The 21,998-nt window shown below is 39.6% G+C and overlaps 1 protein-coding gene and 1 pseudogene across 19 annotated transcripts in view; both read right to left on the bottom strand.

Annotated features, from left to right (window-relative positions):
* Window positions 1–21,998, bottom strand: part of LOC105484741 (protein phosphatase 1 regulatory subunit 12B) — a 238,801-nt gene that overhangs the window by 133,023 nt on the left and 83,780 nt on the right. For 14 of the 19 annotated variants that reach the window (XR_011612766.1, XR_011612769.1, XR_989183.3 and 11 more), the window contains 6 exons: window positions 21,467–21,579; window positions 18,173–18,376; window positions 15,392–15,474; window positions 13,631–13,756; window positions 10,966–11,148; window positions 7,063–7,245 (listed from right to left, as the gene is read on the bottom strand). Coding sequence is in view for 14 of the 19 variants with exons in the window: in XM_071078097.1 (XP_070934198.1) it covers window positions 7,063–7,245; window positions 10,966–11,148; window positions 13,631–13,756; window positions 15,392–15,474; window positions 18,173–18,376; window positions 21,467–21,579 (892 nt within the window). In the remaining 5 variants the exon portion in view is untranslated. The other 5 variants (XM_071078090.1, XM_011746646.3, XM_011746647.3 and 2 more) reach the window with 3 other exon arrangements.
* LOC105484743 (peptidyl-prolyl cis-trans isomerase FKBP8 pseudogene) lies at window positions 15,481–18,105 on the bottom strand (annotated as a pseudogene).

Here is a 21,998-nt window from a genome sequence, read left to right as displayed (position 1 = left end):
CATTTGGCCACAGCATACTTTTTTTTTTCCTTCATCTAAATCTATTCCACAAAAGACACTTTCAGAAATGCTAACCTTGCCTCACCTTCTCCCAGCTTCAGGCATTCTGAACTTGTTTGTTTCTTGAATTTCTTATGTTTCCTCTCAAATACCATCCCCCTATTACTACTTATAGCTAACTTATAGTTGCCTTTCAAAATTCAACTCCAGTTACCTTCTCTGGTAGGCCTTCCTTGTCACCCTATTCAATCTAATTGAGATTCCCCTTCTCTATGCTTTCATAGCAATCTACACATATCTTTACCACAGCACTTAACAATTATACAATAATATTTGATGTACTTGTTTGCCTTCCCATGATAGTTATATCCTCAAGGGCAGAAAAAATGTTTTCTTTTTTTTCTTTTTTTTTTTTTTTTGAGACCAAGTTTCGCTCTGTCGCCTAGACTGGAGTTCGATGATGCAATCTCAGCTCACTGCAACCTTTGCATCCCAGGTTCAAGTGATTCTCCTGCCTCAGACTCCTTAGAAGCTGGGATTACAGGCACATGTCACTACGCCCAGCTAATTTTTTGTATTTTTTAAGTAGAGAAGGTGTGTCGCCATGTTGGTCAGGCTGGTCTTGAACTCCAGACCTCAAGTAGTTCGCCCACCTCGGCCTCCCAAAGAGCTGGGATTACAGGTGTAAGCTACTGTGCCTGGCCAAAAAAAATGTTTTCTTTGGTCTTGTATCCTTAATGTCTCTGTGCCTGGCACATGGCAGTCTCTCAATAAATGGTTGTTAGGTGCTTTATATATGTGGGTTCCCATTTAAACAAGATTCTATATAGATAATACTATTTTGCAAAATCTTATACTTTAAAAACCATTCCTGATTCATTTACCAAACTCTTCCTATACGTATGTCTATCTTCACTACCGCTGGTCAACTGTAATTCTTGTTACCTATTCCAATATAGTCTGAGGTTTCTTTCTGCATTAAAAACTTTTATTACATGTTAGTCTGCATCTATGAGTTTATCACAGAACTCTCCCTCATGGTGGCCTTCAGTGTTTATGTTTTATGTGAATTCATCTTTGGTTCAAACTGTTTTTACAGTTTACAGTTTTTTACTCTGGGTTGCAGATGTGTTCCTTCAAGGTGGTTTTGAATTTACTTGTGCCAGGGCCCCAGAGTTTCAAGGGTACAGACACAGTTTCTGTATTAAATCCTTGACTTCTGGGATTTCTAAGCTATATGAATAGTCAAAATTTCTCACAAATGAGTTGTCTGCCCCTACCATGATCCTTGTATAGATTTCCTTCCTTGCCACTTCCTTGAGTTATGGGCTAAGTACCCTTTTCATGAACTGGGCAGCCCTTCGAAATTTCTAGCTCGATACATAGTTTCTTAGTTACAGCTGGCAGCCTTAGTAGGCCCAAAGCCATGCTTTCTACACACACGTGGCATTAAAATCTGAGCGTCCAGACCTTATGATCTACATATAGGTCTGACACCAACCCTGGGTCACTCAAACGACTCTGGATTTTGAGTACTCTTCACTTTTGTCATGTGAGAGTTCCCTATCATTCTTCTGAATTCAACCATGAATTTCTGTTTATAATGGGCAAGGGAGCCTTACAAGTTCCATCTACCATGTTGGAATCATCCTCCTAAACATATTTTGAAACCATTCACATTTCTTTCTTTCTTTTTTTTTTTTTTTTTTTTGAGACAGATTGTTGCTCTGTGGCCCAGGCTGGAGTGCACTGGCATGATCAGCTCACTGCAACCTCCACCTCCCAGGCTCAAGCGATTCTACTGCCTCAGCTTCCCGAGTAGCTGGGATTACAGGCGTGTGCTACCACTCCTGGCTAATTTTTGTATTTTTAGTAGAGACTGGATTGTACTGTGTTGGCCAGGCTGGTCTAAAACTCCTGACCTCAAGTGATCCACCCTCCCTCAGCCTCCCAAAGTGCTGGGATTACAGACACGAGTCACAGTGCCTGGCCAAGATCATTCACACTTTTCTCTATCTCTTCTACCATTATCTTAGTGCAAGCCACTGTTCTCTCTCATGAGCCTTTCTTCCGCAATGGTTTCTCTACTGGTCATCTCACATCCATTCTTGTCTATTTTTCCTCATCCAATTCATATGTAATACTGCAGCCAGAGTTTAAAAGCCAGAACTTTAAAAACTATAGGTCAGGTCATGGTACTTTTTGCTTAGAATCTTCTAGTGGCATATGACCCAGAAATTCTACTCCTAGGTATATAATCGAGAGAAATGAAACCATATGTTCACACAAAAACTTATCACAAATGCTCATGGTAACATTATTCATAATAACTAAAAGGTAGAAACAACTCAACTGTCCATTGACTTATGAATGGACAAACAAAATGTGGCATTATCTATATGATGGAATATTATTCACCCATGTAAAGGAATACAGTACTGATACATGCTATCACATGGATGAACCTTGAAAACATTAAGTAAAAGAAGTCAGTCACAAAAGACTGTATTTTTATCCCATTTATACAAAATGTCCCAAATAAGCAAATCCATAGACAAAAAGTAGATCAGTGGTTGCTTAGGCGCAGGGGGAATGAGGAGACTGTGGGGGATAGCTACAGGGTACATGATTTCTCTCTAAGATGATGAAAATGTTCTGTAATTTACTGTGATGATGGTTCCACATATCTTTGAATATACTAAAAACCACTGCATTGTACACTCTAAATGAGTGAATTGTATGGTATGTGAATTCTCTCTCCCTCTATATATATGTATATATGTATATAGCTCCTACCCACTCCTCAAGCTTCATCCTAGAGCTTTCCCCCTCATTCTCTACTCTTAGTCACAATGCCTTCTCTCAGTTTCTCCAAAAGATCAAGTGCCTTTTCACTTTAGTGTCTTTTCAATTGCCAGACCTTTTGTTTGGAATGCCCATTCCCTTCTCTTCACTTAGCTATTACTTAACCAGCAGATCTCAGGTTGAGCAGTATCATACCTTCATGAGAGCCTTCTTTCATCCTCCAGGAGAAGGGAAATCTTTTTTTTTTTTTTTTTTTTAAGAGACAGGGTTGTGCTCTGTGGTCGAGGCTGGAGTACAGTGGTGTTATCATAGTTCATGGCAGCCTCAAACTCCAGGGTTCAAGAGCCCTTCCCACCTCAGGCTCTCAAGCAGCTGGGAGCGTATGCCACCACCCTGTTAATTTTATTTTTGTAGACATGGGGTCTTGCTATGTTGCCCAGGCTGGTCTTGAGCTCTTGGTCTCAAGTGATCCTCCCAATTTGGCCTCCCAAAATGCCAAGGTTACAGGTGTGAGCTACCATACCTGGCCAAGAAGGGAAGTCTTCTGTCAGCAGATCTTCGGTAAGACACTGTTGTAACAACTCATACTACTACTTTATAATATATTACACAAATATAATTATTTACATTTTTCTTTTTCACTAGCATATTTGTTTCACAAGGGGTCACATCATATTTGTCTGGTTTACTGATGTATCACCCGGGCTTCTCATAGCACCTGGCAACAGGTACTTTAAAATATTCAATAAGTATTTTGAAGATGAATGAATGCTAGAACATATCCAGTGAATGAGTCCAACCAGTCTACATCTAACATCTCCCTACTTACTTATCTTGTGCCATTCCTAAAATACACTTATCTTGACCTGTACTTGATGTACCACATTCAACTCATAATTCACTAATATTTTGATTTAACCCTTTGAGTCACATATCTGGTCTGTTACAGGTACTATCTTATTGATTGTAGGTTACAACATTTCCAGAAGGCAGTAAAACTAAGTTTCTTCAAATAACAGTTCATGCAACAAGGTATTTAATAATGCAGTCTTATAAATAACCTGATATCCCCATCCTTTCTGGCATCAAGGTCTTAATGATGAGTTTAACTCATTTTACTTCTCTCAGCTCAGAAAGATTTTTTAAAGAGAGTTTTTGTCAGCTAATGAAAAGATTACTTTTGCATTTAGTTTCTACGTGAAACTAATAGTATCTAAATTATATTTGAGCTATTAAGTATATAAGTATTTACTATTCAAGATTGACTTATTACTATTTCCTTGGCTGGAGACCAATTTTAAAAAGACAGTTACTGGCTCTGAAACCTGTTAGCCCAAAAAATTAGTTTCCTGCCATTTTATGTAATGAAATGAAAAACAAAAACAAAACAAAAAAAAAAAAAGAAAAAGAAAAAGAAAAAAGGAAGGAAGGAAAAGAAAAGAAGAAAAACACTATTTTCTAACTCAACATCTCCCTTAACTTCCTTCTCAAAATGTGTCTTTATAAAAAAAAAGTCTTTATAATAGACACATTAGAGCTGTCCTTATTATAATAAGCAAACATAAAAAGTTCTATTTGTATTGTATCTTGTATCTTGTTTAATTTGTATTGTATCTTTTATACTTACTACACATATACACACACTCACATGGGACCTGATGGCTTCACTGCTGAATTTTACCAAACACTTAAAGAAGAATTAGTACCAATCCTACTCAAACTATTCTGAAAAACAGAAAAGGAAGGAATACTTCCAAACTCACCTGATGAGGCCAACATTACCTTGATACCAAATCAGACAGGGCACATCAAAAAAAGAAAACTACAGGCCAATACTAGGAAACCAAGTTCAACAACACATTAAAAAGATAATTCATCATGACCAAGTGAGATTTATCCCAGGTATGCAAGGATGGTTCAAAGATATGCAAATCATTCAGTATGATATATCATATTGACAGAATGAAAGATAAGAACCCTATGATCATTTCAATTGATGCTGAAATAGCATTTGATAAAATTCAACATCCTTTCATGATAAAAACCCTCAAAAAACTGGGTATAGAAGGAACATACTTCAACACACTAAAAGCTATATATGACAAACCCACAGCTATTATCATACTGAATGGGGAAAAACAGAAAGCCTTTCCTCTAAGATCTGAAACAAGACAAGGATGTCCACTTTCAACCACTGTTATTCAACATAGTGCTGAAGTCCTACTTAGAGCAATCAGACAAGAGAAAGTAATAGATTGGGCACAGTGGCTCACGCCTGTAATTCTAGCATTTCGGAAGGCAGAGGTGGGAAAATGTCTTGAGTCCAGGAGTTTGAGACCAGCTTGGGAAACACAGTGAGACCCCATCTCTATTAAAAAAAAAAAAAAAAAGAAAGAAAGAGAGAGAGAGAGTAATACATGACATCCAAATTGGAAAGGAAGAAGTCAAATTACCCTTGTTTGCAGATATACAATGTTATATTTGGAAAAACCTAAAGACTCCACCAAAAAAACTATTAGAACTGAAAAATTCAATAAAGTTGCAGAATTTAAAATCAACATACAAAAGTCAGTAGCATTTTTATTTGCCAAGAGTGAACAATCTGAAAAAGAAATCAAGAAAGTAAACCCATTTGCAAGAGTTACAAATAAAACAAAATATCTAGGAATTAATCAAAGAACTAAAAGATCTTTACAATGAAAACTATAAAACATGGGTGTAAGAAATTAAATAGCACACAAATAAAGATATTCCATATTCATGGACTGGAAGAATCAATATTGTTAAAACGTCCATACTATCCAAAGCAATCTACAGATTCAATGTAATCCCTATCAAAATACCAATGCTATTCTTCACAGAAACAGAAAAAACAATCCTAAAATTCATATGGAACTACAAAAGACCCAGAATAGCAAAGCCACCCTAAGCAAAAAGAACAAAACTGGAATAACATTACCTGACTTCAAATTATACCACAAAGCTATTATAACCAAAACAGCATAGTTCTGACATAAAAACAGACACACAGACCAATAGAACAGAGTAGAGAACTCGGAAATAAATCCATACATCTACAGTGAACTCATTTTTGACAAAGGTGCCAAGAACATACATTGGAGAAAAGACAGTCTCTAAATACACACAAATATAAAAGCTCCTTCCTTTGGATATTCAAAATAATACGAAGTCAAACCGAAATCTAAATTTTGATAAGATTTCACCTGGTCTAATCTTAACAAGGGATAATTATAGCCTTAGTCTTTAAGTACATTTGAACCTCCCAAATGCGGTACATTCTATTTTTAATACTTCCTCGAGTAGGAGAAAATGACCCATTCTTGCTTGGTCACATTTTCCAAGGTTTCTCTTAATGCTGGCAATCAAAAAGTTTTTCTTAGCTTCTACCTTAAATATCTTTTATGTCAATTCACAATGTTCTCTCAACTTCTCTCTAAGGAAATTACAGAATACCTAGTCACTATTCTTCTACCATATCATCACATACTATTCATTTCTTTTTCTGGTATTCTTCTCAAAGTAATCAAAAGTTTATATCCTAGTTCTATTTCTTTGAGCCTTGTGTCATACTGCTCCCTTTCTTTGCTGCCAGAGAAGTCAACATAGACTATCCATAACAAAACAAAAGATCCTTCTCTGTGCTTCACAGGTTCTCCATTACAAAATGGTGAAATAATGCCTAACAATTGTCTCTATCACAAGACAAACAGAAAAAAGATATGCCTAAATCCATAACGGCATAAGTGTCTATGCTAAATAATCATAAATAATTGAGTCACCAAAAACTGACTGCTCAGAGGCAAAAGACAGAACAATAATTTAAAGATATATTTTCAGGCTGGGCACAGTGGCTCAGCCCTGTAATCCCAACACTTTGAGAGGCCGAGGTAGATGGATCACGAGGTCAGGAGATCGAGACCATCCTGGCTAATATGGTGAAACCCCATCTCTACTAAAAAGACAAAAAAATTAGCCGGGCATGGTGACACACGCCTGTAGTCCCAGCTACTCGGGAGGCTAAGGCAGGAGAATCGCTTGAACCCAGGAGGAGGAGGTTGCAGTGAGCCGAGATGGTGTCACTGCACTCCAGGTTGGGTGACAGAGCAAGGCTCCATCTAAAAAAAAAAGATAAATTTTCATAAATGTATTTGAAATTGGGAAAAGCACTTTATGCCCATTCCTTTATCTTGTACCTCAAAGCAGAGCCCCACAAGTGAAATCAGTAACTCAACATACCTCCTCTTCTCCCTGGCTTCCACAGAGGAATCTGTTCCAGTAATGGAGAGTACAGGAGTAGCTGTAACCCCATTGGCAGTGCTAGGCAGAGGGCGATTGGTGATCACACAGAGCGGGGTGCTAGAAGAGACATTGTCTGCTGTTTTCTCTGCTATCGAGTCAGCCTGGGATTTGTGAGGAGTCCTGAAATAAAAAAAGATACAAGCAGAAAGGAAATGGTTAGGCATGCTATACAACAAAGCACTGGCACAGAGACAGAAGGATTAAAGAGCGGTTCATCTAGGAAATCTTGCTCTGATGTTTGTTGGATTTTTAATTTTGAGCTCTTACAGTTTGGAATAGTATAATTACACGTTTAGTCTGACATCCTTTGCCTGAGGAGTTACATTTTATGAGACTTGTATGTGTATGTGTGTGCCTGAGATTTTGTTTTAACAAAAGTCATTAGCTATGGCACAAGGCAAGATAGTGACATATGCAAGAGTGTTTTAAACGACTCCCCAGTAACATCTGGTCTCCACACATGCACACAGAGAAAGGGCCTCTCTACACAAGAAAAAGACATTAAAGTCACTTACGATATTAGTCTCTACCTGTTCCTTAATTCTTGGCAGTGGGAGTCTTTGTGGTAGTCCTCAGCCTAGATTTGATGACCATCTTCTTGGATTATCCAGAGACAACTGATACTACAGCTCAGTGTGCTTAGTTCTCCCTCACCTAGTTCAGTAACTGCTCTCTCTTTCCATTTAACCAAATGCCTGTCTATATTCATAACTGCAGAAGTGAGAAATTGAAACAAAAACCAAACCAGATTCTATAAGTATCCTTAACTACAGACTTTTCAACAGCAAGCTGTATAATTAAACTCATTTACATGAAAACAAGATCTTTGTTTCTTAACAAAGAGTTGAGAGCAACCATTGACTCTCCACCCAAAAAGCTATCATTTGTGATGTCACAGCTGTTGCTGGGGTAACAGAGGTCCACAACTGATACAGAGATGGAGAAAGCAACGAAAAGCACAAATATTAAAAATCTATTTTTTTCACCTACTCACAATTATTAGCAGAAATGTTCACAGGTAGCTCTAAGCTTACTTCCAAATAATCACATTACAAGCTTGAAAAAATAATAAAAATATAAAAATATAAATATGGTACCTAGATAAAACATAAAAGCAGACTATTTTAAAAGATAGAAGTAATATCTAAAAAACACATGCTAATTCTCCAGAAGCAATTAATGACTACAAAAAAAGGTGAAATTTTATAGTCATTTTTTAATAAAAAAAGAAAAGGCAAAAAATTCCTCAGACTTACAAGATAAGAACCTATAGGAAGTACTAATAAAATTAGCTAGACACACAGCTATAAAAAATTACACTTAACCAAACCTTACTTGAAGTTCTTTTTAGGTTAATAACATGTTTTGGTCTCACTGTAATTTCTTATGCTGTTGAAATGCCAAGGATTTTATTTTATTAAATTACATAATAGGACTTTTACTATTATTTTGAAATGCAGTGTAATTTTACAAGTAGATTGTTAGAATAAACACAGCCCTAGAGCAGAGATCAGAGGATATGCAATGGGGTAGAATAAACATGGGCTTTGGAAACACAACATTTGCTTAAATGTAGACTCTCTGATCTCTTCTTCATTGACAAAATAGAGATAGTGGCACCTTAAAATACAGGGTTCTTCTAATGATTAAATAAAATAATGTCTGCAGGACACCTAAAATAGTACCCAGAATAAAATACAAACTCAGCAGAAACAAACAGTGACAAAATAGATAAGAGCTTTGAAATGTACAAATCTGGGTTCAAATCCCACCTCAGTTCCTCACTGCCTGTGTGACCTTGGGCAGATGATTAACCTTTCGGTCCGAGTTTCCTCATCTATAAAATAATACTTTATATAATAGGGGGCTCATTATAAGAGAATAGATGATACATGTATGCATGAGACAGCTAGTTGTCTAACCCATATCCATTGTCCCTTTCTTCTTTATGAACTGAATCCCTGTATTATTGACGGCAGCAATATACCTAGTTAAAGTACACACTTCTCAAAGTCTCCTGGCCACTAGAGGTACCCAATAAGACATATGCAGACAACTAGTACTTCTGGGAAAACTCTCAGTTCAGAGGCATTCTTTCTTTGTCTGCTTCCTTCTTTCCTCCTTCTTCTTCCGTAGAGTACAGCCATGATAGCTAGAGCTACAGCAGTTATTCTGGACCACGAAGCCACCCATGGAAATGGCAGCCATGACACAAGAACTGTGGAGAAGAGAGAACCTGGATCCTTTAATGACTGTGGAGCTACTGAGCCAGCTTTGCATATTTCTAGACTTTCTTAAGTGCAAGAAAAAAAAACTTTATCTTATTTAAGCCACTACTACTTAGATTTATTGTTACATGTAAGCAAACTAAATCCCAATATAATACCTAACCAAATGCCTGTCACATAATGGGGTCCAACAAATTGCAGTTGTAATTATTTTCTCTCAGTTGCAGCTCTTCATAGTTATAGTAATAGCAATATAGTATTATTATATAATATGTAATATTATATATGTAAAATATAGTAATATGGCCAGGCACAGTGGCTCACGCCTGTAATCCTAGCACTTTGGGAGGCCAAGGCGGGCGGATCATGAGATCAGGAGATCAAGATCATCCTCATTCTGGCTAACATGGTGAAACCCCATCTCTACTAAAAATACAAAAAATTAGCTGGGTGTGGTGGCATGCACCTGTAGTTCCAGCTACTCGGGAGGCTGAGGCAGGAGAATAGCTCAAGCCTGGGAGGTGAAGGTTGCAGTGAGCTAAAATTGCACCACTGCACTCCAGCTTGAGTGACAGAGAGAGACGCCATCTCAAAAAAAAAAAAAAAAAAATATATATATATATATATAGTAATATAATATAGTAATAATAACCTCTCTATGTTTGTTTCTTCATCTATGGTGATAATAGTTAACATGTTATGCAAATGGATTATTATAAGGACCTAATAAATTTACCCATAATTACACAGTATTATTATTAATAATCCATCATAAACCCTTACCTCCTGGCTGAATTAATGATCACCACTTATTTTAGGGAAAGAAATCTAGTAAACTGACAAATATCAATCAAGCACTATCACTGGCGTTCCTGCACCAACACCATCATTAAGATTTTTTTCATTTTCTTTGTCAGTTGTAGACACAGACCCAAAATAAGAGACCCTTTCCCACTACACATAAAGGATTAAAAGCCACAGGTAAAATTACAGCTAAAGTCCTAATGTACTTTCACAATAACACTCTACCATGCTATCCCTTAGCTGAACTAGAAACCAAGCAGATACTGCCCCCAGAACACAGTTTAGACAAACACAAATCTGTCCCTTTTCACAATGTTTCCAGCAAAATACTCTTGTTGGCTGGGAGTTTTCAGAAGGCTATCACAGGCTTTTGGAAAATGAGTTAGCGTTCTTTCTGCTTTGGGTTTGCATGCCATTTAAAAGACTAAATACAAGAGATTCCTATTATAATTAATGGAAAATTAATAGAAATAAAATATGAAAATATTTTCAATATTTAATTTAGCACAATAGTATGACCCTTAAATTGTAATCACAACTGGTAAGGTTGTTGAGAGATGAAATCAGTCATATTAAGCTGATGTCCAAACACCAAGTACAATTATACATACCCTTTGATTATTCAATATGCAACTGTTGACTGGTTAATACAAGTCAAAGCAAAAGCATCTTCATTAAATTCAGACATTTTCTCAGGAATTCTAACTTGCTTTTATAGTGACAAAGTCTCTTTGGTTCAAATTTCATATCTGTTTTCAGAGCCATTAACTTTGATGAATGCAACTCAAATGGCTCCAAGAAGCCTTACCTGCCATGATGTACAGATGCAGTAGTGTTTGCACTGATTGGTGCAGGGCAAGAAGAGGCAGGTTGCCACTGGCTGCCCCGAGAGGTAGATGAACCAATGGTAATGGGTGAGGTAGCAGGAGATGAATTGCGATTGGCTGAAATGTAGGGACTTGTGGGGTCACTACTTCTACCAAATGAAGCACTGCAAAACAGCACACAGTCACTTTCTTCAGGACATGCTGCTCACCCACCATTTCCCAGCACCACCTTCCCACCCAGATTGTGCACTTGAAATGAATATAGACCAAAGAAAGGGTATGACAACTGGGAAGTGAAGTGATCAACTCCAGTTAGAGCTGAGTCACTGGCAGCAAGCAGGTAATCATCCAAAAGAATGAAGGAATCATCACTCTTTGAAGGATGGTCTTTTTGGTCAATCATCCAAAAGAGTGAAGGAACGTGGAGGAAGAGAGATGATACTGAATGAGGGAAAGCAGGAAAGTAGAATATATGATAAGAGGAGAGGCTAAGAAAGGGAATAATAGGAAATAGGATAATTTTATTAGAAGAAAATAATTCCCAACAAACCCAATGCAAATAATCATGCAACCCCAAATGTCTACCTGATACAGAATTAGCACTGCAAAAGCAAAAGTAAGACCAGAGAATTTGGAGAGGTTGTGGAGCAGAGATTTAAAATTTAAAAGTGGAAAAGGGTAAAGAAGCTCTGTGAAAAAAAGTGACTTTGAGAACTGCAGTTATTCAGCCTAAAGCAAAATTGCCTCTGGGAGGATTTAAAGTTTTAAGTCTAGAAAGTAATACTGTATGAGCAATAAAGGGCAACTTTTATTTGTTTCAATTGAAGACAGGTAAGAACCATCTCAATTGCGGGAAAAAATTATTTGGGTTCAAATTTCCAAAATACTTCTTGACTATAATAGAAATGAGACACTTGAGGAGATAACAAAAAAAAAAAAAAAAAGCTATAAAGCCTTCCTTGGAAAAGAGGTATTTTAATATGGGCTATATGAAAGGAATTTCTGCCTATACACAAGAGATGAACTAGAAAATGGAATGTATATGAAGGTTTGGCATAGCTGGGAAATGACAAATTTCTCCTTACACTTGCTCTTTTAAATGGTGATGGCATAAGATTCTTTCTTTTTAAAAATCATAAATCGGCTTTTATAAAATCAAAAAATGCTTTAGGATTACAGGAGAAGAGCTTTGGAAATTCAAGATATGAAGCAAGTTGTACATCTTTTCCTCAAAAAGTGCTCACATCATTAAGCATGCTTTTGATCCTAAACAGAGGCAGCCTGTCCCTTCACTGTTCACCATAACTTTGCCAAACTACATCTATCAAACCAAATGCCTCTCAACCCATTTGCTGATTATTTGGATCACAAAAATCAACAACCTCACCACAGAATAACTCCATGCCTGGAAATTAAATGGCAGCTTTCTCCCTTCCCTTGATCTAGAACATTATTTTCTCAGAAAAGTTTTCTTGATCTTGGATTCAACTATAAGGAATAATAATGCATCCAGGAAGACCAAGGCCTTAGCCATTAAGACAAATAGGTGATAGCCTCATAGAGCAAGAAACACCTCTTTTGTGTAATAAAGCATCAGTGAGTCCATCAAACTTTCATACTTCCCAAGTTGAGCCCTTTCTTATAGAATGTATCTACAGAACTGAAGAACATTAAAAGGCAACAATGACTGTTTTCTAGCTATTTCCCATGTTTCAACAATAACTAGTTGACAAGTTTTTCTGTCAAGTGGAAATAAGTGTTGATTACAAAGAGTTAATGTGCTCATCTAGTCTATGGCCAGGGCCTGTTTCTAAGGTGGCCAACCAATCATCTAAAAAAACCCAGTGATGAAGGCTATGGTATGAGGAGATAGTGGGAGGGGTTAAGTGGAAGTAAAGAAAGAATTCAAAGTAAGCAATAAAAAACAGATTCTTCCACATTAGCAGCAAAGTTCAAATTAAAATATTAAGTATTTTTGTAGCTTAATGGCTCTGGCAAAGGTGCTTGGTTTGCTGGCTAGTATGTGGCAAAGAAAATAATTGCAGAAAGGGAATACAGATGAGAAAAGAAGGAAACCCATGTACCTTCTCTGCACCAAACTTGCGAGTTTCACATCTTGATGGATCTGAGGGCCATTAAAGTCTTAAGAAAAAAAACAACTCAAGTCCCTAAATTAACAGGCTTCAGTATGAAACTTCTTTAATGCAATAGAAAACTGTCCCCATTTCCCATCCCTCCCCACTTTATAGTATCCCTCCCTTTCTCCCCCCAAAAATAGCACATGGGATGAGAACTACTCTGTTTCAGAATAAGGAGAACCAGCTACTGGACAAGGATAACTTAAATTCAGTCTTGCCCAGACATTACTGAAAGCCACTTCTGACTGAAAATTTTAACAGAATGGAGAGGATGAAGTATGGAGCCAGTAGTGAGAATCTGAAATTAGCTTACTTTAATTCAATTATTAAGAGAATAAATTAATTTTAATTTTAAATTATTCAAGATGTTAATTCTAAGAAACCTGAAAGTAATTCATTTTGATTCATTTCTGTGGTGTTAATCCAACATAAAAAGGCATACAATCCTTACCCATATTCCCATGGCTAGAGTGAAAGGAACATCTCCCACCCCCTTTGAGCCTGGTACCTTTTCAAGTAGGTTGATACATAGGTGGAGGGGGCAATTGTCTGTGGGGTTTCATTTCCCTTTGCTTCATCCCTCCATAGCTGCCGGGTATAGGAGCCACTCCTCACTAGATTAACAGCTGATTCTCTGTAGAAGCATGAAAGGAAAACAAAACACTGATTCCTACCACCAGTTTTTGTCCATGATACAATGCAAACAGAGAGAGAAGAGACAAACAGGCAAACTATAACATGGCTAATAGACACATTCTTCAGGTGATTCTGTTTTATGTACCTGTTTTCTGTACAGAAGAGAAGTATTACTGCCTGCTTTCTTTTATCAACTTTGAACCAATTAATTTCAACAGGTACCAAATTCCTCATGTCAAAGGTCTCTAACTCTTTTGTAATAAGAAGTCACTTTTGATCCTCACTTAAAAACTGCTTTGCGGCTGGGCATAGTGACTCACATCTATAATTCCAGCACTTTGGGAAGCCAAGGCAGGCAGATCACTTGAGGTCAGGAGTTCAAGACCAGCCTGGCCAACATGGCGAAACCCCATCTCTACTAAAAATACAAAAAAATTAGCCGGGCATGGTGGCACATGCCTATACTCGAGAGGCTGAGGCATAAGAATCACTTGAACCCAGGAGGCAGAGGCTACAATTAACCAAGATCGTGCCACTGCACTCCAGCCTGGGCGACAGAGTGAGACTCTGTCTCAAAAAAAAAAGAAAAAAGAAAAAAGTGTGTTGCAATCAGTCTTAGTAGTAGGTGGCTTTTAAGTTAAGCAGAGAAGGAAATGATGGGGGAAGATGAAGAAGTTACTGAGAAAAAAAGGTTATTACAGAAGGGGAAGGGGAAGGAAGACTTGCTGGAAGCCTCTTTAGCATTATAAATGAAAAGGTATCCAGGAAAGTGCTGTACTAGGATTTTTGATCCACAATTGATAACTCAGGGTCTTTGCTGCAAAACCTATGGGTTTCCATGCTTCACAAGATTCTCTAGCACAATCCTTCTCAAACTTTAATGTGTATTAAATTTCATTAGAATGCAGATTCTAATTCAGTAGATCTGGAGTAGGGCCCGAGATTCTGGAGTCCTAACATGAACCCGGGCCAGCAGCAGTGGCTCACACCTACAATCCCAGTGCTTTGGAAGGGCAAGTCAGGAGGACCACTCGAGGCCTGGAGTTTGAGACCACCCTGGGAAACATAGCAAAACCCTGCTTCTATTAAAAAAAATTTTTTTTTAATAAAAATAAAATGTACCCAGGTGATGCCAATGCTGCTAAGGTTTGAGATCACATTTTGCCCCGAGATGCAGCAATACTTCAAAATCCCTACATTTAACTAATTAGGAAGACTTTAATTTTACCTTCTGACAAATTAGAAGTTGGTCAATTTAATTAAATAACATTATTTTAGTGTTCACTATGTGTTAGGCACTGTGCTAGGAACTAGGGGTCCTTGAGAAACCAGACAGACACAGACCCTACCTTTACAAAGCCTGCTGGTGGGCCAAAACTAATGCATGTGTGGAAAAATCAGGGAAGACTTCCTAAAGAAGGTAATGTCTAAGCTGGAGTTAGAATTTGAAGAATAAAGAACTAGCAAAGCAAGGATATAAGAGTTGAGAGGTGTTCTAAGCAGAAGGAACAAACAATTCACAATGTGGTAAGGAAATCTGAGGGAAAAATGCAGAAGAGTAATGCCCAGGAGATGACTATGTCCAGCAGACCTAAGAGGACAAGGACCATCTTTTGGCTGGTTTTAGGATTACCTGTTCTCCTTTTCTTCAATATCACTTGTGCTGTTGAGCTTCCGGGGTGCTAGTGAACTAATATAGCTTTTGTTTTCTCTCTCCTGTAAAATAAAAAGAAGTAAAGCACAAGAAAGGTACAATACTGGCACAGCGTAAAACATTTTGAGTAAAAAAGCAGAACTTAATATACCTACATAATCTTATTTCTGGATCCCACACTAATTCTATTTTGAGTGGTATTTACAAAAGGTTAGTTTTCAAAAGCTTACTCCTAACTTTCTTCCATTAAAAAACAGTATGAAGGGAAATAATTCTCATGGGAAAGTCAGGATGAGCAAATAAAGAAAACAGCAGCACAAATTACACAAAGCAGCACCTCTGCCAAGAGAGGAGGAGAGCCTTTGAAAAGCCACAAACAGAAAGCTCCACTCTAATATTCTTGATGAAATAAGATTTATGTAGTCCCCAGTACATCTTTTCCTTGAAATACAGCTTCCTTAGGAATATGTACAATAGTATGCTGCAGAGTTAATCCAACCAATATGCCTCATCTCTTTGAGTAGTCTCCAGAGATATAAAGCAAGAGGACTGTGATTAAAAGGAAGATGTGACCCCAGAAAAAAGCACTAAGAGAGTCCTATAAAATCTGGAACTAAAGAGTGAAGAAAATAAAAATTTACTAATCTTGAATGAATATACAAACTATTTGTGAAGTTAGCCTAACCATATTAATGAATGAATGACAAGTTAAAAATTATTTTTCCAAGTACTAATTTGCCTGAGCTTAATTTGGATTCAAAGCCCAGAGAACCTCTTAGGCCATACTGAATTTTTTTTTTTTTTTTTTTTTTTTTTTGCAGAGTAGGAGGCTTTATTTCACTGTGGCGGGAAAGCAGCCTAGACAGCGTGGGGCAGGCAAGGCAGCAGGGGCTGCCCCCAAGCCTGTTGAGGAGAAGTTGAGGCCAGCCCCAGCGGAGACCTAGCCCAGCGGGAGAAGGGGAGTGGGGGGGAAACTGGGTCTGAAGGAATGAGGGCCCCCTTGCTCTGAGCATTCCTCCTAGAGGGCCTCAGTCCCTCCTACTGGCTGGGCTGCACAACCCCCAATCCTTGCTGCCTCCACCTTGGAGGAGGGGGCTGGACCAGGGAGGGCAGTGGACAGGGAGCCTGGGGGAGTTAGGGAGCGCAGGGCAGGGTCCATGGTGTGCAGACGGGGTGGTGGCCACCTGGGCGGTCAGTTCCTGGCAGGAATTACCACAGAAAGTGCCACACCCTCCAAGGCAACAGCAGTCGCCCCAAACAGCCACTTCCATGGGCTGGACCAGGCACCCTTGCTGGGGCACGGCTGGGGTTGCCCAGCATTTTCTAGTACAGCGTGGTCTCCATGCTCCGCTGTGCTGCGTGCTTCTTCACCAGCTTCGAGAGCTCTGCGTGGATAGTCTTGTTGGAAGGTTCCAGCTTCAGGACCGCCCTCAGGATAGGGATGACCTCACTGTACTCACCCTGCTGGGGCAGTATCTTGCCCTTGTGGAAGACAGCCTTAATGTTGTCCAGATGGTGCTCCCACGAGGTTGCAGGAGCGCAGGGCTGCGCAGTAGTGGTCGAGCTTCACCTGTGAGGCCACCAGGTTGTTCAGACACCTCACCCTCAACTGCAGGAGCTGCTTCTCCTCCTCGAACGTCATGTCCACTTTGGCGCTGGAGGTGACGGTCTTGATGGCAAGGTCATAGGAGTTGGTGGCCAGGACGAAGTCCGCCCACTGGTAGTGGGCACTGCCGCACTCCCACTTCCGGTTGGCCAAGGCCACGCGCTCCTGCCCTATGAGCATCTCCAGGTCAGGCCAGTCCACGGCCATCTTCGGGGTCACCTCCAGGCATAGGGCCGCGTACGGGGGATGTATGGGCTCCTGTCCTGGGGGCTGTAGCAGTACATGCAGTCAGCAGTGACCATGGCTGCCTCCCCCACGTCCATGAGTTAGACACTGAGATCCAGGGCCTGGATGACCTCACAGACGCTCAGGGTGAACACTAGCTCCGGCTCCTCCTGCACCCACATGCCATTCTCTTGTGATGTCTGCAAATGCATGGTGACCACCTGGCCCTTGACTGAGCAGCTCAAACCCGGTGGCCCTGGGACAAGCGTCTTCTTCCTCAACAGCTGGTTATGTCTGGCCACTCTTCTGGGGCCGGGGACGGGGCAGGCTCAGGCTCCATGGCAGTGAGGAACTCTCGGGCCAAGGTCCCGGGCTGTTCAGTCTTTTCCACCAGGGGCTGTCCCATGTCCTCCAGCAGTGGCAGCTCTCTAAGGTCATCTTCCTCCTCCTCTCCCTCCTTGCCCTCTGCATTCTCGACCCCATCCAGCACCTCGAAGTCCTCGAGCAGTGGGACCCTGGCAGGAGGCGGGGGCAGAGGGCTCAGAGGGTTCAGCACACGATGCCATGCTGCTGAGGGGATAGGAATTGGCCCTCTGGCTCCAGGACCCCTGCCTGCGGTCCTGTGCCCCCCTCCGCCATATTGAAATTTTTATGTTTCTGATCTATTTTTTGCTTTAGGTAAGGGGGCAAGGAAGACTGAACGAACCAAAGGAAAAGCTATTTTTAAAGTTTTTTTTTTTTTGGCCAAGTAAATAATAGCAAGCAAATAGCTACTTGATTAAACTATAAGTGTGCCTGTCTCCCTTTAAAGGCTTTGCATTTCCAAAATCAACTTAAGGACTAGAAAATATTTTCATTTGTTCCTAAGATTGAATTTTCATGGAAAAAAAAACTGCATTGGAATTCCCCCATACCCTCCCAAACTGCACCTTATCTTTGTTGTCTAGTAGAGCAGAAATCCGAGGGCTTGAAGAGGAACGGTAGATGGAAGAGCCTCGGTCCCTTAGAGGTTCCCTGGAATTGGCCACCTCACTCAGCATGTTGTGGCTGCCAGTTTTTCTCAGTCCCAATCTCCACGAAGAAGGAGATTCATCTTTGGGCTCTTCTGGCTTGTTAAAAAGGCCAGAAGAGAACTACGAGAGAAGCAAAAGAAATGAAAAATAAAGGCTCTGATGATTCTTTTTCAGCCTATTTGCCTTTTCCACACTTAACTAAGTTCAGCGAGGCAACATAAGGTAGCTAAGAACAAATACAGGGCAGTCTTTCTGCCAATGTTCCCTCCCTCACCCGGCAAACACTAATAACCTCTCCAGGCTCTTTCTTCCTAAGTCAAAAATAGCCTCGGATTCTTCACACAGTGCTCCTACCTGACAGAGTTGTTATGAGAAATTAAACACCATTTGCTATCCTTGTGCAATTAATACTGACCTGGAACACCAGGAGATTGTATTCGAGTAATGTATCTTCTTCTAACTCACTGTGGAACTGAAAATAAGATACTTTACTTCTCTAGGTCTCAACATGCTCACCTGTAAAATGATGATAATGAGCTTAATCCCTTATAATATGTGGAGACTGGAAAAAATGAGACCAGCTAATTTATCTTTTATTTATTTATTTTTTTGAAGTAGGGTCTCACTCTGTCGCCCAGGCTGGAGTGCAGTGGCCTAATCAGAACTCACTGTAGCCTTGACCCCCTGGGCTCAAGCGATCCTCCCACCTCAGCCCACCAAGTAGCTGGGACTACCAGCATATACCACCATGCCTGGTTAATTTTCTCTAAATTTTAATAGAGACAAGTTCTCCCTATGTTGCCCAGGCTGGTCTCGAAGTCCTAAACTCGAGCAATCCTCACACCTCAGCCTCTCAAAGTGCTGTGATTACAGGCATGAGCCCATGTCCAGCCAGGAACAGGCTAATTTATAAATACATTTTAAGGTACTATGATAAAGTGATTTAAGTTAACATTGATAAAAATTCTAGAAGCCACTCCACTTAAATTCTGCTAATTTCAAGGAAATTTATTTGATCTAGAGTAGCAGTTTAGAGAGCTTTAGATTTCACTGAGCAGCCCCCCCAAAAAACAAAAAAAACCCCATAAAACTAGAGGTCAAAGGGTTGCTATCTTTTTATCTTTTAAATTTAATTTTGCCAAAAGAAAACAACATTCTGAAAGATGTTTTCTTTTTGAACTCATCATCACCACCATTTCATTAAAAATGAAATGTTAATATCAAAAAAGAAAGCTTTATGGAAAGCTTACATTGTCCTTAATTATCTCATTTTGCCATAAACTAGGGAAACATCATAGATCAGTATTAGGCCAAGGACCAGTTTGGGGTACAACTAGTCTTTGGAACACAAGCCAACAGACCCTTCCTGAGGTCCAAGACCTTTTCAAGAAGACTTAGGCCTTTCTTCCAATATAAGGCTACCTTTACTGCCTGATACGGTGAAAATAAATAAAACTATTAATCACTAATCTCCAACTCACATAAGATTTTCTCTTTTCATCAGTCATCTGAATGTACACATGTATGTACTCCTTCCAGCTCTAGGGGTTCAATGTCAGCTTTTTACAAGCTACTCTGATTCTAAGGGGGAAAATGCCTTTCCCAGCATCATTTTAGCAAAGTAGAATAAGTATCTGTGTGTGTGTGTGTGTGTGTGTGTGTGTGTGGTGGTGGTGGTGGTGGTGGTGCTGTTGTTGTTGTTGTTTTTGAGACAGGGTCTCACTCTGTTGCCCACGCTGGAATGCAATGGCACAATCACAGCTCACTACAGCCTTGACCTCCCGGGCTCAAGTGATCCTCCCACCTCAGCCTCCCAGTCCCAAGTTGCTGGGACTACAGGTGTATGCCACCATGTCTGGCTAATTGCTTTATTGTTTTTAAAGATGGGGTTTTCCCATGTTGCCCAAGCTGGTCTCAAACTCCTGGGTTCAAGTGATTTGCCTACCTTGGTCTCCCAAAGTGCTGAGATTATAAGTGTGAGCCACTGTACCTGTCTAATTTAGTATTTTTCTATTGAAAAAAGTAGGAAGTCAGACAGGCATCCTTAGAAGCAGTGGCAGTATATGAGGTACACCTAAATGACTGAATTAATGAGTGAGATTATATTTATTGGAAACCTCTTTAATTATTCACAATGATGCTTCTAGGGATAAATAAGTAGCCAGGCCTTTGTTCTCTCATTTCCACAAGAATACCACAAGCCTATCTTTCCAATTCATGAAGTGCTAAGAAGATCATTAAGTTCATACCTATATAACCACAGAGCTTTTTCAACAGCTTCACTCCAAACAACTCAAATCAATTCTAAACCTCAAAACAACTTTTATACTTTGTAGAGCAGGGTCATCATTCAACTCAGTCTCACTGACTAGAAGCCTACAGATTCTCAGAGGCCTGCACAAAGTTACAGGAGGACGTGCCTCTGGTATTTCAACAAGTTATTTCTACATCTGCCCTCTACTCATCATAAGGTATAAAGACTTTACTCATGAAAGTCTTAAAGGAGAAACATAAAAAGGAGAATAATCACCAAAACAATGAATACTGGATGCTAGGTATCTTCTAGCCCAGTCCACACTTTACATGTAGGCATCTTAACTTCAGATACAAAGAAAAGAGGCAAATGACAAAATCTCTTTGGCCTCAGACTACTCTATCTTATGTTATCTTAACACATGGTAGCCAAATTTGTTTGGTAATGACCTTATAGATTTTGGGCGGCAATGTTATGGGTTGAATGTTTGTGTCCTCCCAAAATTCATATATTGAAGCACTAATTCCCAGTGTGACTATATTTGGAGATAAGGGTCTGTGAGGAGTGATGAAGGTTAAATGAGGTTAATAGGGTGGGGCCCTAATCTGATAGGGCTGGTTACCTTATAAGAAGAGAAAGAGATACCAGAGGTCCTTCTCTCTGCCATGTTAGGACATAGCGAGAAGGTGGTTATATTCATGTCAGAAAGAGGGCCCTCACCAGGAACTGAATTGGCTGGTACCTTGATCTGAGACTTCCCAGCCTCCAGAACTGTGAGAAATAAATTTCTGTTGTTTAAGCCACCCAGCCTGTGTTTTTTGTTATAGGAGCCGATTACGACAGGCAAAAATGTATTTTTTAATTATTTTGCAAGAATGTACCTTCAAGGCCTTTCTGGATGTGTGCTACTGCGGTAGGGTAAAATCTAATTCCCAAATTAAGCAAAAAGTACTCACCCTCCTAGCAGAAGAGGCAGAGAAGGTATTCTGAGCTGGTGCTGGTATCTGCTCCGTGATGCTACTCTTGCTTTCGGAGTTGGAATGGTTGACAAAGGTTTCCGGCTTTTTAGCTGTTATTTAAGACAAGAGAATTAACAACTACTAGTATAAAAATCTTATCTTTGTGTCTATGTCCTTTTCTGCTAATAGAAAAGATTTGCCCATTATCAAAACAGATTATTAAGGCCTTGTAATGCTTGGATGTAAACTAACATAAGATCTCTTGCAACTGTTGGCAGAAGAAAATAAACTCCATGTTATTCCCATCTTGGTAGGCTCCAACTCCAACTTTCAGATAAAAACTGAAAACTATCTCCACGTTATTATATCATATATAAAATCCATATATAATCTGTCCTTTGGGGATCTCATCCTTTTCTACAGTTTTACCCTTCACTTCTTATGCAGATAATTTCCACCTGGGTCCCTACTACTCTGAGGAGTCCCAGATCAAAGTCCAGATCTTAGGCACGCCACTTGCCAGTTATGA

The sequence above is a fragment of the Macaca nemestrina genome, chromosome 1 (assembly GCF_043159975.1).
Source record: "Macaca nemestrina isolate mMacNem1 chromosome 1, mMacNem.hap1, whole genome shotgun sequence".
In the NCBI taxonomy this organism is placed as follows: domain Eukaryota; kingdom Metazoa; phylum Chordata; class Mammalia; order Primates; family Cercopithecidae; genus Macaca; species Macaca nemestrina.
This window is presented reverse-complemented; position numbering and strand designations above follow the sequence as displayed.